Source organism: Thermobia domestica, chromosome 15, assembly GCF_964235325.1.
Source record: "Thermobia domestica chromosome 15, izTheDome1.hap1.1, whole genome shotgun sequence".
In the NCBI taxonomy this organism is placed as follows: Eukaryota; Metazoa; Arthropoda; class Insecta; order Zygentoma; family Lepismatidae; genus Thermobia; species Thermobia domestica.
In genome coordinates, this window is record NC_137468.1 from 34438487 (window position 1) to 34450764 (window position 12278).

General features: G+C 36.3%; 1 protein-coding gene across 4 annotated transcripts in view; it reads left to right on the top strand.

Annotated features, from left to right (window-relative positions):
- Khc (kinesin heavy chain) overlaps nt 1–12278 on the top strand; it is an 86791-nt gene that overhangs the window by 30680 nt on the left and 43833 nt on the right. For all 4 annotated transcript variants that reach the window (XM_081739563.1, XM_081739564.1, XM_081739566.1 and 1 more), the window contains exons 6-9: nt 1159–1263; nt 2491–2639; nt 9992–10129; nt 11912–12012. In XM_081739563.1, coding sequence (XP_081595689.1) covers nt 1159–1263; nt 2491–2639; nt 9992–10129; nt 11912–12012 — 493 coding nt within the window. The remainder of the gene's footprint in view (nt 1–1158; nt 1264–2490; nt 2640–9991; nt 10130–11911; nt 12013–12278) is intronic.

Consider the following 12278-nt stretch of genomic DNA (forward strand, 5'->3'; position numbering starts at 1 on the left):
GTTCAGTGACTACAATTTATATTATATCGAAATAAAGATTGCAGCAGCATTCTCAGCGCACTAATATATATTCGTGTAATGTTTCCCGATATATTTAGAATATCTCTCATGATATTCTCCAGTTCCAAGATCGTGGCAGGATATTTGGAATACCTCTTCCTTCAGGTGACCTTATAAGAGGAAATTTTCAGAAGGCAAATCTGGGAATGAGCTAGTAAGGAATGCTAGTATAACAGGAAATTACGTTTTGTGGAAAGGTCTGTTTCAAGAAATTAGTACATGTTCCTGCAGTTTGCACCGTATGCTATTTTGTTGAATTCGCAGTTAAGGAAGAGAGAAATCTCTGAGCATCGTTAAATAATTATTACTGTTGACAGTCTTAGTTGAACCTAATAACATTCAAGAAAGTATGGACCAGTAAGTTCCAAAGGTAGCAATTCTATATCACATCGTGGAGGTGTGGAAGTTTCGTATGAAGGTGTACAATTTTGCATCACTCCAATGATGCTTCTTTTACTTATTTACAGCACCACATTCGAAGTTTGACATAACCAATGACCGTAGCACATGAGAGATTTGTGTAGATAATCTTTAATTCATTTAACTTTGGCTGAACAGGTAAAAATCAAATTTCATGGAATACCGCACTTCGAATATTCTGAAAATGATTATGTAGGCGTTAAATTGCGTTTTGCTGCTTTGACTGGTCTTTCAGGCCCATATTTACATCTTGTACGAACATGTCTGAACGAGTTACGTCTTGCACTTTGTGAGAGTTTGTGTGATGACTTTGTTGCCTCTAAATCAGCTCTGACATAATCTGAAAGTACCAACTGAAGGGTATCTTCCTGCTCAATTACAGCACAGTCTAAAATTAGAGTTGCCACTTTGGCAAGTTATTGTCGATAATAATATTGCTGATTTTATACGAAAACTTCAAGAAAGATATTTTTGTCATGCAATAACAACAGTATATCGTAATGATTACATAAGTTGGTTCAGAAGCGTATAAAAACGCAAATTTACACTCTTTTGATAGTTTTCCTTTGTATGTTTAACGTTTTTTATTTATTTATTTATTGCTGTGTGTTCTAAGGAAGAAAATAAAAGATTTTTGTATCGCTTACAAAATGTTAATACGTATTCTTATTTGTTTAGGTTAGCAAGACAGGTGCGGAAGGAACTGTACTGGACGAAGCGAAAAATATCAATAAATCTCTCTCAGCTCTAGGAAATGTAATATCAGCATTGGCTGATGGCAATGTGAGTACAACCAATACGTACTTAGGTATTTTTTTTTTATTTTTTATTTTTTTTTTTTTAAGGTTTATATTATATCATCAGTATAGTTAAAATTTGATATCAAAAAGAAATCTTAATGCTCAATACCTAATTTACTAGTCAAAATGCCATGTCGATTATTTGTATTACAGCATGTAATAAAGTACCGTTCTTTTTTAATTTGTACTGGGTGTAGTCCTATCAATATTTTATACACTATAGTCGTGCATTGAGTAGCCTTTGTTACTAACAAAATCGTTTCGAGACATTTTACGTATCTTGAAATTCATGTAAAGAGATCAGACAGAATCTAAGTGGATATTTGTCCCAGTCTGTCCGGGAGTATCATACAATCTACAGCTTGTGTCCAATAATACAACACATGGTTTCTAACATTAATTACATATGCAGCACTCGTTTTCAGGAAGCAGGGCACAATGAAGAGTAACTACGAGTTCTGTGAAGATTTTAATCAATTGTTAGTAACAGAAAGGGAATAGATCAACACAGTTATTTGTTTGATATTGTGCTATAGAATACAAAATTACCTTGTAACTTCTAAATTATTTGAAATAAATGATCTGTATTTCTTGTCATTGGTCTTTTAAGGAGCATAGCATTGAGTATTAGAAATTATTCATAATAATAATAATAATAATAATAATAATTTGGCAAGGCATGAAAGTTCTATGTGATAAATGTTTTGCCATTTTTCAGGTAACTATCCTCGAGTTTATATATATATATATATAGTTCGTAATTTCGAAATATTATCTTTGTTTATTTTAAAATTAAAGATAAACTAAATTACAGTCTACATACGTTCTTATTAACTTGTTCAGTCGTTGAGCTATCTCATTCCTATACGGTTAACTTCGACAACTGGGTTTGATTTCCAGTGGAAGCTTCATGTGCTTCGAATCTCAGCGTTAAGCTGTAGATCCAGTAATTTACTTTCATAGGTTCGGTGCTGAAAAGGAATATTCAATTGAAGGTGCTGAGAAGGAACATTCAATTCGAGATCAACCAAGAAATGTTTTCAACCGTTGTTCAGATTCAAATCCCCACTTGTTTTTAAATGTACTCCACATAAGTATTTGAGGCGAAATTTTTTTTCCTGCCAACAAACTCGTTATATTACGGTTAAAATAACACTTTAGAATATGTTTCTGAGTCTTATTTGTATTTGCACTTTTATCTTTCTTGCAGAAAACCCACATTCCATACCGTGACTCCAAACTGACCAGAATACTTCAAGAATCTCTGGGCGGTAACGCACGAACAACTATTATTATTTGCTGTTCACCAGCTTCTTTCAATGAAGCGGAAACTAAGTCCACGCTAGAATTTGGTAAAAGGTAAGGAAATAATAGTATTTTCTGGTTGTTGAAAAAGCTTTCTGTGAAGCTTTGTGAACGAGACACACAGAGCAACACTTCAGATTGTGTCTTCTTTTAATCCTTCATAAGTGTGGTGAATTTCTGGGACGTGTTTAGTGTGGCTGGTATCAGACTGTTTTTTTTCTTTTGTTCTTCTATGAATTCTTTCTCGTTATTAAAGCTAAATATGGTTGTATTATATTACCATGACCTAACTCCCGCCACTGTTACGAAAAGAATAAACAAATGAAGACCACCCGGAATCTGAGGGGAATGCGGCGTAGGATCCTACGCCGTTCCCCTGAAATAATTTAACTTTTAATCATGCGCTCAAAAAAATATTTTTTTATTATCTCTTTAATTTGTTTAATCGGTGCAGCTATCAATTATGGTTATATTCATGGACTCCGTACGATCGAAACTGCGTACGATTCACACTGCGTAGAATCCAAACTGCGTACGATCCACACTGCGTAGGATCCACACTGCATACAACCAGGAGCGTCGCTAAGGGGGAGCCTCCCCTCCCAAAGTCACTGACTTCTGATCGAGTTGGCATTTTCTTAGTTACCCAGTTGTTGTGAATTATCAATTCTTTTACTGACTTGGCAGTTGGCACAATTGAAGATTTATGTAATTATTCTAGGTATGTAATTATGTAATATAAATAAGAATATATCTTCCCAATCTTGTAAAGTTTATGCAGGGGCGTAGCGAAGGAGAGGGCCCAGGGGTACGGCCCTCCCAAAGGTTTTCGACCAAGTACTTTGGTACTTTGAAGTTTGTAATTTTTTCTCGGAATAAACACCAATTGCCTTTCATGTACTATATCTCAAACCAAAATATGTCACTAAACAGTTTCTAGACAAGCCGTGTTCATCAACGTCATACTTATTCTTTAAAAATATTGTCATTTTGGGGTACGGAAATCGAGTTTTCCAAGATATCTCTTCAATTTACTACTAGTTTATCCTAAGGTCTCCTTTGACAAACGCATGCAAACACACACACACACACACACACTATATATATATATATATATATATATATATATATATATATATATAATAGTGTAGAATTAATATTATTTGGGGTAGCTGAAACATTAGCTTCAGCGAAGCCCAAGTTCAGCCGAACGGACCTGGAAATAAAGGAGCACAGGGAGGGGTGATCCATTTTAGCTCGGTCTACGACCTCGCATCTCATGAGGCTAAAACCGTACCCAATTTTAAATTCCTATTCCCATTTCAATCCTGATATTTTATGTCTCAAGGAAACGTCCATTTAAATAACATGGAGTCTTTTCTTCTCCCCATTAGACTCCCTAAAAACTGAAAATATTCACTTTTCGGAATTTTCCTGTGGATTAGTCCCAGACTACTACAATCATGCCAAAACTGACCATTGGGGCCCTACCCGAAGTGCCCAATAATTTTGGGGGCCAAACCATGTCCCATTTAAATAACATGAGAACAATTTTTCAGTTGCCCATAAAACTTCATTTTTTTTTTTTTTTGTTGTTGTTGTTGTTGTTTAGTTCGATGATGCTATCGGAAAAGTACAAGGATACCAACTTCTAAGTTTTAATTCCAATTCTAGGTACCTAAAACATAAGATTTTAGGTCGAGAAAATCCCCCATAAGAATAACATGGGAAAAATTTTCTCCTCCCGATTAGACCTCCTAAAAATTGAAAATATTCACATTTCGAATTTTTCCTCTGGGTTAGACCCGGAATGCTACAGTCATAAGAAAGCTGACCATTGGGGCCCTACTCGAAATGTCCAATAATTTTGTGGCCAAAACATCTCCCTTAAGAAAAACATGGGGAATATTTTCTCCTTCCCATTAGATCACTAAAAACACAAAATATTCACTTTTCGGAATTTGCTTGTGGGTTAGTACCGGAATGCTACAATTTTTCAGTTGCCCATAAAACCTCAATAAATTTGGATTTTTTAAAAAATTTTCGTGATTTACACCTATGATGCTATCGGAAACGTACAAGGATACCGACTTTGAACTTTTAATTCCAATTCTAGTTACCTAAAACATAAGATTTTATGTCCAAAAAAACATCCATAAGAATAATATGGAGAAAATTTTCTCCTTCCCATTAGACCTCCTAAAAACTAAAAATGTTCACTTTTGGCACTTTTTCGGTCGGTCATTTCCGGAAATGAACAAACATGCCAAATTTGAAGTTTCCACGTTAACCAAAAGTATGCGTTATTTTCTGTCATTTCATATAGTTTTATATATTATATATTTATACAATTTTATGGCGTTAGCGGCATCGACAGCCTTAAGCCCGTCACGTTTGATGAATGACGTCTCTCGGCGAGCACAGAATCCGGGAGGGAAAGGGAAGAAAGGAATGAGGAGGGGAAGGAAGCGGCGTGGGGCCTATATGTGAGGTACCATCCCGGCATTTGCCTGATGTGAGTGAGGAAAACTCAGGAAAAACTTCACTCAGGATAGTTGGCCTGAAAAGGCTGTACACCTTTTCGATCTAGTGGCCCTACTGGGAATCGAAAACGGCACCGCTCTTGCCTTCGGCGCGAGTGTTAGCGACTACGCCACAGGGGCTACAAATTGGAATTTAAGAAACAATTAAAATTTGGTTATGTAGGATCTGGATAGGGTTGTCTATGAAAATTACAATAAATAAATAAATAAAATAACAGTTTAAAACTTTAAGCCAAGAGGAACGAGAATGGGGAATGGCGGAAACTTCATAACGAGGAACTACATAGTTTATACGGTTTACCCAACATTGTTAGGGTCGTCAAGTCTAGGAGGCTTAGGTGGGCAGGTCATGTAGCTAGAATGGAAGAAAGTAGAAACGCTTTCAAAGCCTTGACTGGAAGACCCATAGGAAAACGACCATTAGGAAGACCTAGGCGCAGATGGGAGGATAATATTAAGATGGATCTCGCAGAGATAGGAATACAAAGTAGAAACTGGATGCAATTAGCTAAGGATAGAAGTCAGTGGAGAGCTTTTGTGAACGCGGCACTGAACCTGCGGGTTCCATAGGCCATAGAGTTAGTTAGTTAGTTTAGTTAGTTAAAACTTTAGTGTGCTTTATGGAGAACTGAAAATCATTCCATGTTATTTCAATTTAAAGCATCCCAAGGTATTTATGGAACATTTTTTACACATCCGAAAATGATTAGGCATGTCCAGTAGGACTACAACGATTAAATTTGGCAAAGTTTGTAGCCTCCGGGAACTATATAGAAAATTCCCAAAAGTGAATATTTTCCATTTTTAACAGCTTTAAAGAGTCAAAAAATGTGAAATTTAAATAGACTTTTTGGGTGTATAAAATCTCATATTTTAGGTACCGTAATTGAAATCATGTTTGTAGGTTTATGAGGTGCGAGGCCGTAGGATGAGGAAATTTTGTATCTGGCGACAAATTCCCACCTTCTTAAAACTACACTAATTACATAGACATTCAACTGTCAACTGCCAAGTTCATAAAGAAATTGAAAATCACAGCAACTGGCTAAGTAAGAAAATGCTAAGCCAAGTAAGTCAATTGAAAGGAACGGCAGTCTTTTAAGTAAATATTGACAGCAACGCATTTTTATTTTCCAACGTAGTCAGAAGTTAGTAATTTTGGGACGAAGCCCCACCTAGCAAAAACCTGGAATAATTACATGAACCTTCAACTGTGCCAACTGCCAAGTTCACAAAAGAAGTGATAATTCACAGCAACTAGGTAACTAAGAAAATGTTAAGCCAAGTAAGTCAGTTGAACGTAGCGGCATTCTTCTAAGTAAATATTGTCAATAAGTCATTTTAATTTGCCAGTTTGTTCAGAAGTTGGTAAATTTAGGACAAAGACCCACCTAGCAAAAGCCTAGACTAGTTACATAAACCTTCAATTGTGCAACCTGCGAAGTCGATGAAAGAAGTGACAATTTGCAGCAACTAGGTAACTAAGAAAATGTTAAGCTAAGTCAGTGCATTTGCCAACTTGATCAGAAGTTGGTGACTTTGGGGGAGGCTCGCCTTTACTCCCCCTTAACGACGCCCCTGCTGAGACAAGACTTTCGGTTAGGTTTTCCGGCCCTCCTGAATAAGTCATAGTCCCCCAAGAAAAACTTCCTGGGTACACCCCTGTATGACTATTTAATTATATTTGTCACTATTTTATTTGTCAGTTTCGTTTCTATGCAGTTTGGATCCTACGCAGTTTCAGTCGTATAGAGTTTTGATCCTACGCCGTTTTTTCTCTATGTAACTTCAAAAAATATTATTACTTAATATTCTGTGATTGTAAAATAATTGTTTTTTTATTGTTCGATCATATGACCTTACCTGTTTTGGATCCTACGTCGGTTTCAGTTTGGATCGTACGCAGTGTGGATCCTACGCATGTAACTCAATCTGAGACCGTGCCACACTTACAATGGGTGGAAAATTCGTGGCTTTTGTAATCGTACGCAAATAACCTTGTACCTCCAATAATACTTTATTATGCTTAACCCATTAGTGCATGTGATCCGAAAAATCGGATATTATGTTTATTACTTCGAAATTCATTATAACCACACATCCACAACTTTTGTTGACAGAATATTGTTGCGTGATCCTGTAATAGTCCTGAGAGGGTTATTGTTCTAGAAAGGCTGGCAACTTTGGCTTTACAGGCAAATGCTTCAAAGAATACTATTGTTATTGAAAAGACAATAGCACTTCAAATACATGACTGATAAAGAAATGTCATGTTGTTGTTAACGAAAGTAACCAAACAGTAGTGCTATTTGAAGAATGAAGTATCTTTTTCTATTTGAAGAATGAAGTATCTTTTATTATAAAAATATTGGTAACAAATATTACTCCAAGTATTTCCTGTGCATATAACCTAATTTTTCGGATGGTACCTCCCATCCACTACAATCAACATTTTCAGGTAAAATCTGTTAGTTTCAATGTTTTAAATCTAGCGCAAGATAATAAACTGTACATAAAAATTACCTTCAGGAAACTTCATGCACTAATAGATTAATGCATTCTTTTCATATTTCTTTATCTTTAAAACTCTTTGCTGTCTCCTGAATGTGTGGACGCATAATAGTATTGGAATTTTCAGAAAACTTTGTTTATATCCAATCTGGATTAAAACAATGTTTGTAAATAAAACTACAGACAATGCAAAATTGACTTAGTCCTTTTCACCCCTTGTGAACGAAGGAATGATTTATCAGGGTAAACAAATAGGGGATAGGAAGATTACAATTCATTTGACTTGTTTTCATGGAAATATTTTTAGACGACATTAAGTGCTTGTTGCAACAAATACGTGCATGAATATTTAAAGTAGAAGCTGTTTCAATATTTCAAGCCGCCATTTTTTCAGCAGCACCATAATTCCTTCAGTATAGAACCTCTGTGGTTTCTGGACAAAAAAAATTTAACACGTAGGTTTCACAGGCCTCGTTTGAAACTAACTTAACACCATTTAGAAAATTCTATAGAGACCGAAACAAATGATAGTCTAATGGTGCAAGGTCCAGGCTATATGATGGTTGCATTGAAACCTCCCAGTGAAGTCTCAATTTCTGACGGATCGAGATGTATGCGATCTAGCTCTGTTAGCGCATGGAATATGACACGCGTTCTTTGACCAGCTCCGGCAAGTGACTCACGGTAATTCTTAACAATAAAAGTCCGAGTCTATCGTTCTGCCCGGCGGAAGCCGTTCGTGGTGCATTCCCTTTCAATCCCACCAAACACACAGCATAACTTCCGTGGACTCAGTATAGCCTTTGCTACAAACTGTGGATCTTCTCGCGTCGACTACGATCTGGTCGCATATTTTTGTCGTAGGTTATCCACTTTTCATCATTCATGATCAACCGCCTCACAAATGGCTGAGTTTGTTACATTTCAGTAGAGATTCTCAGATGGAAATTCGATCGAGTAAATGTTTGAATTAAAACATCGATCTCCTTTTTGTAGCCAGCTTTCTCCAAACAGTTTAACAATATTTGGTGATGGATGTTGAGGTCGTTGGCGATGTTATGACAGCTTACAAGCCAATCTTGCTCAACTTTTTTCCCATAAAATCATCCACGTTTGCTGTGATTGGTTGCCTCTGTGAGGAGCATCTTGGATGTCGAAATTCCCATAGTCTTTTTGGCTCTTGGTTCTGATAACATATCTTGCCTATAATAGCCCAAATTTCTTCACGGACCTACGCAGCATTTGCGCCTTCATCGAAATAAAATTGTAAAATGTAGCCCAGTTTGCGGTAAAGTTCAAGCTTGTTCACGGCGTAATACCTTTCGTCTGAACTGTCAATTGACTTTAGGTCTTTCTCGCTACGACGCATATCCTGAGATGTGGGACACTAACGCCATCCCATGCACAAAAGACTCAATACTTTTTAGGCGATCTGATACGATTGGGAATCAGAAAATAAGTTTCTCCACGCGACTGTGGACAGAGGTGGGGATGCAAGGCTAAAAATAGCATGTGACATTAAAGATCAAACGTACCTTTATTTTTCCACATAAGTATTACGTACTTTGAAGCATTTGTCATACCAGTCTATAAGCTTCAAAAACCCTTTCAGGAAATATTCATGGCTCTACATACGGAAGAAGCGTCGAACAGCTTCTGTGATTTCGTTGCTTCCAAAGCACCTGCCACCGAGAGTCTTCTTCAAAGCCGGAAACGAATGGAAGTCACTGGGTGCGAGATCGGAACTCCCCCATTGCTGTCTTGTTTCCCCCTTTGCTGTTCTCTTTCCTGGGGAAACGAGAAGGGGAAAACATTTTTGGACCCCCTCCCCTCGTATATTATGTTTTAAACGCTTAAAGTTGAAATTTTGAATGATACAATTTAGCGAAAAAAATATTCATTATATACAATTCGTGTACAATCAAACCTGGATAAGTAGGATAACAAGGTACCGCCAGCTTAATTCTACTTAGAGGTATCTCACTTAATCGTGTTTCTTACTTAACCGATGTCTCACTTATAGAGAGTTAAGTTGAAGAATAAGATTGCCAGTAAAAGAGGTTTCTCAGTTATCTAGGTTCTACTGTAATAGTTTTATCATTTCATCGCCAGTACCTATTATCCAATCATATGTTCCGTACGTCTATGTTAACATGGTAATTTTTTCATCTATTGGGTGTAGATGATAATCAGCTGTTGTGGCAACATTTTAAAAAAATGCAAATCTTATATATAAGAACTCCATTTTTATATGTTCCAAATAACTTTTCAAAGCTATTATTATCTTGTACATAAGATTGTATAGAATAACTGTTAGTGGAGAAGTAACAAATTATTGTTATTTAATTTCAGAGCCAAGACTATTAAGAACGTTGTAACTGTGAACGAGGAATTGACTGCCGAAGAGTGGAAGCGACGGTATGAAAAGGAGAAGGAAAAAGTGGCGAGGCTGAAGGGAAAATTAGAAAAAATGGAATTTGAATTGAACAGGTAAGTGCACGAAAGTTCTAAATAAGTAACTGCCTGTTAGCAGAGAAGAGGTGGTGATTAAAGATGTTTGTAATGTACACAGGAAGATGATAGTAACTACATAGAATAGACATCAGTTAGGAATTTATGAATGCCTGAAATTAGAGTACTGGATTAAATCTAACTTTTTTGAACGAGTCAAGTAATATGCCTCTATAAAAATGAATACTTCCGAGAAGAAAGTTCTAATTTGTTTGCATAATGATCCAGTGTGAAGGCAGGTCAAGTATTGTCAAGGAAAAGACATCCCTGACAGTATCCCCTCCCTCCTTTGACCTTGTATGTTGCAAATGTATTCATTTTCTTTGAGCCAAATTTGTGCATACAGAGCGCCTATATAAAACGAGTGCTTTGGACAGCGAATATGATACATGCTGCGTGCATGCTAAATATCTCTCAAAATGTATCATAGGCTCTTTTCTACCCTGTAAAAGTGTGTTCCGTTGAACTATTTCATGAATGTATTGTTGAATTTTCGAAGTCTGTAATATTGACATTCTGTTCTCTAACATTTTAGTTTAATATTTGTTCCACTTTCTTCAGATTTGTTTTGAACTGTTGTATTATGCATTTTAATGTTAGTGAGGATTAAAAATTACACACATTTTTTCAGCTGTATATTTCATGTTACTGCCTCTCTTGAAAATACATTGGTGGAAGAGTTTAGCAAGAACCAGTAGAAATTCACGGATCAGGCTCAAACTCGGTATAACGGTAGCTACGTTTACACTTGGATTATCCTGAATATGTACATTTGTATTAAAAAACCTTAATAGCATGTGCATCCACTTATAGGGACCCCATAAGTAGCAGCTGTATAGAGACTGAACACTTTCGAAGAAAGAATTCTACTTTTAGCTTACACAGATACAGCTTTCAGGCAGATCAAGTATTGTCGAAGAATTTTATCCTTGTTCAATAGATACTGAGTATGTGTCTAGGAAATACCTAATTATATCATAAATACTGTCACACAAAGTTTGGAGTGACGCTATAGGCATCCGGAGTGACAGTGCTGCCATCTGTGTATAAAGCGGAAGATGCATGTAGAGTGTATTAGACTGTTCATGACATACGTTGATATTGTACTGAGTTCTGATGGAGTGGGGTGATTACGAAAATCGTGTAGCAGTAATTGCACTACACAAGATCGGGAAGACAGCAGGTGAGATTTTCAACCTCCTGAAAACCCTACAAATCAGCAAGAGATTCGTGTATCGCGCCATACAGCGATACACCGAGACTGGAACGACAGCTGACCGCGCAATGAGTGGCAGACCACGAACAGTACGAACCCTGCAGGTCCAGAAATACAGGCAGATCAATACAGAATTACACAACTGAAGTTGTAATAGCAACTTTTTTTTTCCACTTTTTATATGTTAAATATTGATAATACCTCTCTGCGAAGTTAACTTATACGTAAGACTAGTATCATATTATCCTGTAGAAAAGATTCTCACGGACCAAATGTTTGCTAATGAAACGCACTCAGGACAACTCACGTTCTTACCTGTTCTTAAGTCATAGTGTTCCTTCAGTAAAGTTTCGGATTCAACAGCATTGTTTTTCAGTATGGTTAACGAGAAACTAAAGTTGGTAAATTTTAAAAAGTTTATGGAACACTATTATTACAGAACTTTACAAGGAATAACGTAATTCGATATTTACTGAAATAGCTTTTGCGATTGAAACCTTTTGTGGATAGTTATAGTGATATTTATTATTTATTTATTTATGTAGATGGCGGTCAGGTGAAACAGTTAATCTTGAAGAGCAGATGAACCTTCAGGAACCGTTAGATGCTGCTACCCCAGTTGCTCCACCACCTGAAGTAGAGAAAGGTTAGTTGGGTGAAATTACTCTGTTTCGTATGCAGTATTTTTGTTCATATAGCCTTTACTGTAGCATGAATGAATCAGTATCAAATAATATTATGATGTTTCTATCCTTAAAATTTTAAAACAAAAGTTGAATGCCTTAGAATTGAAAACTTATTAAGTATCTAGAAAAGTTGGCTCGATTTCCACATGGCATTCATGTACTGTTTTGACCTTTCATTTCGAAATGAAAAAAGTTTTTTTATTTTTTTATTTATTTATTTATTTAT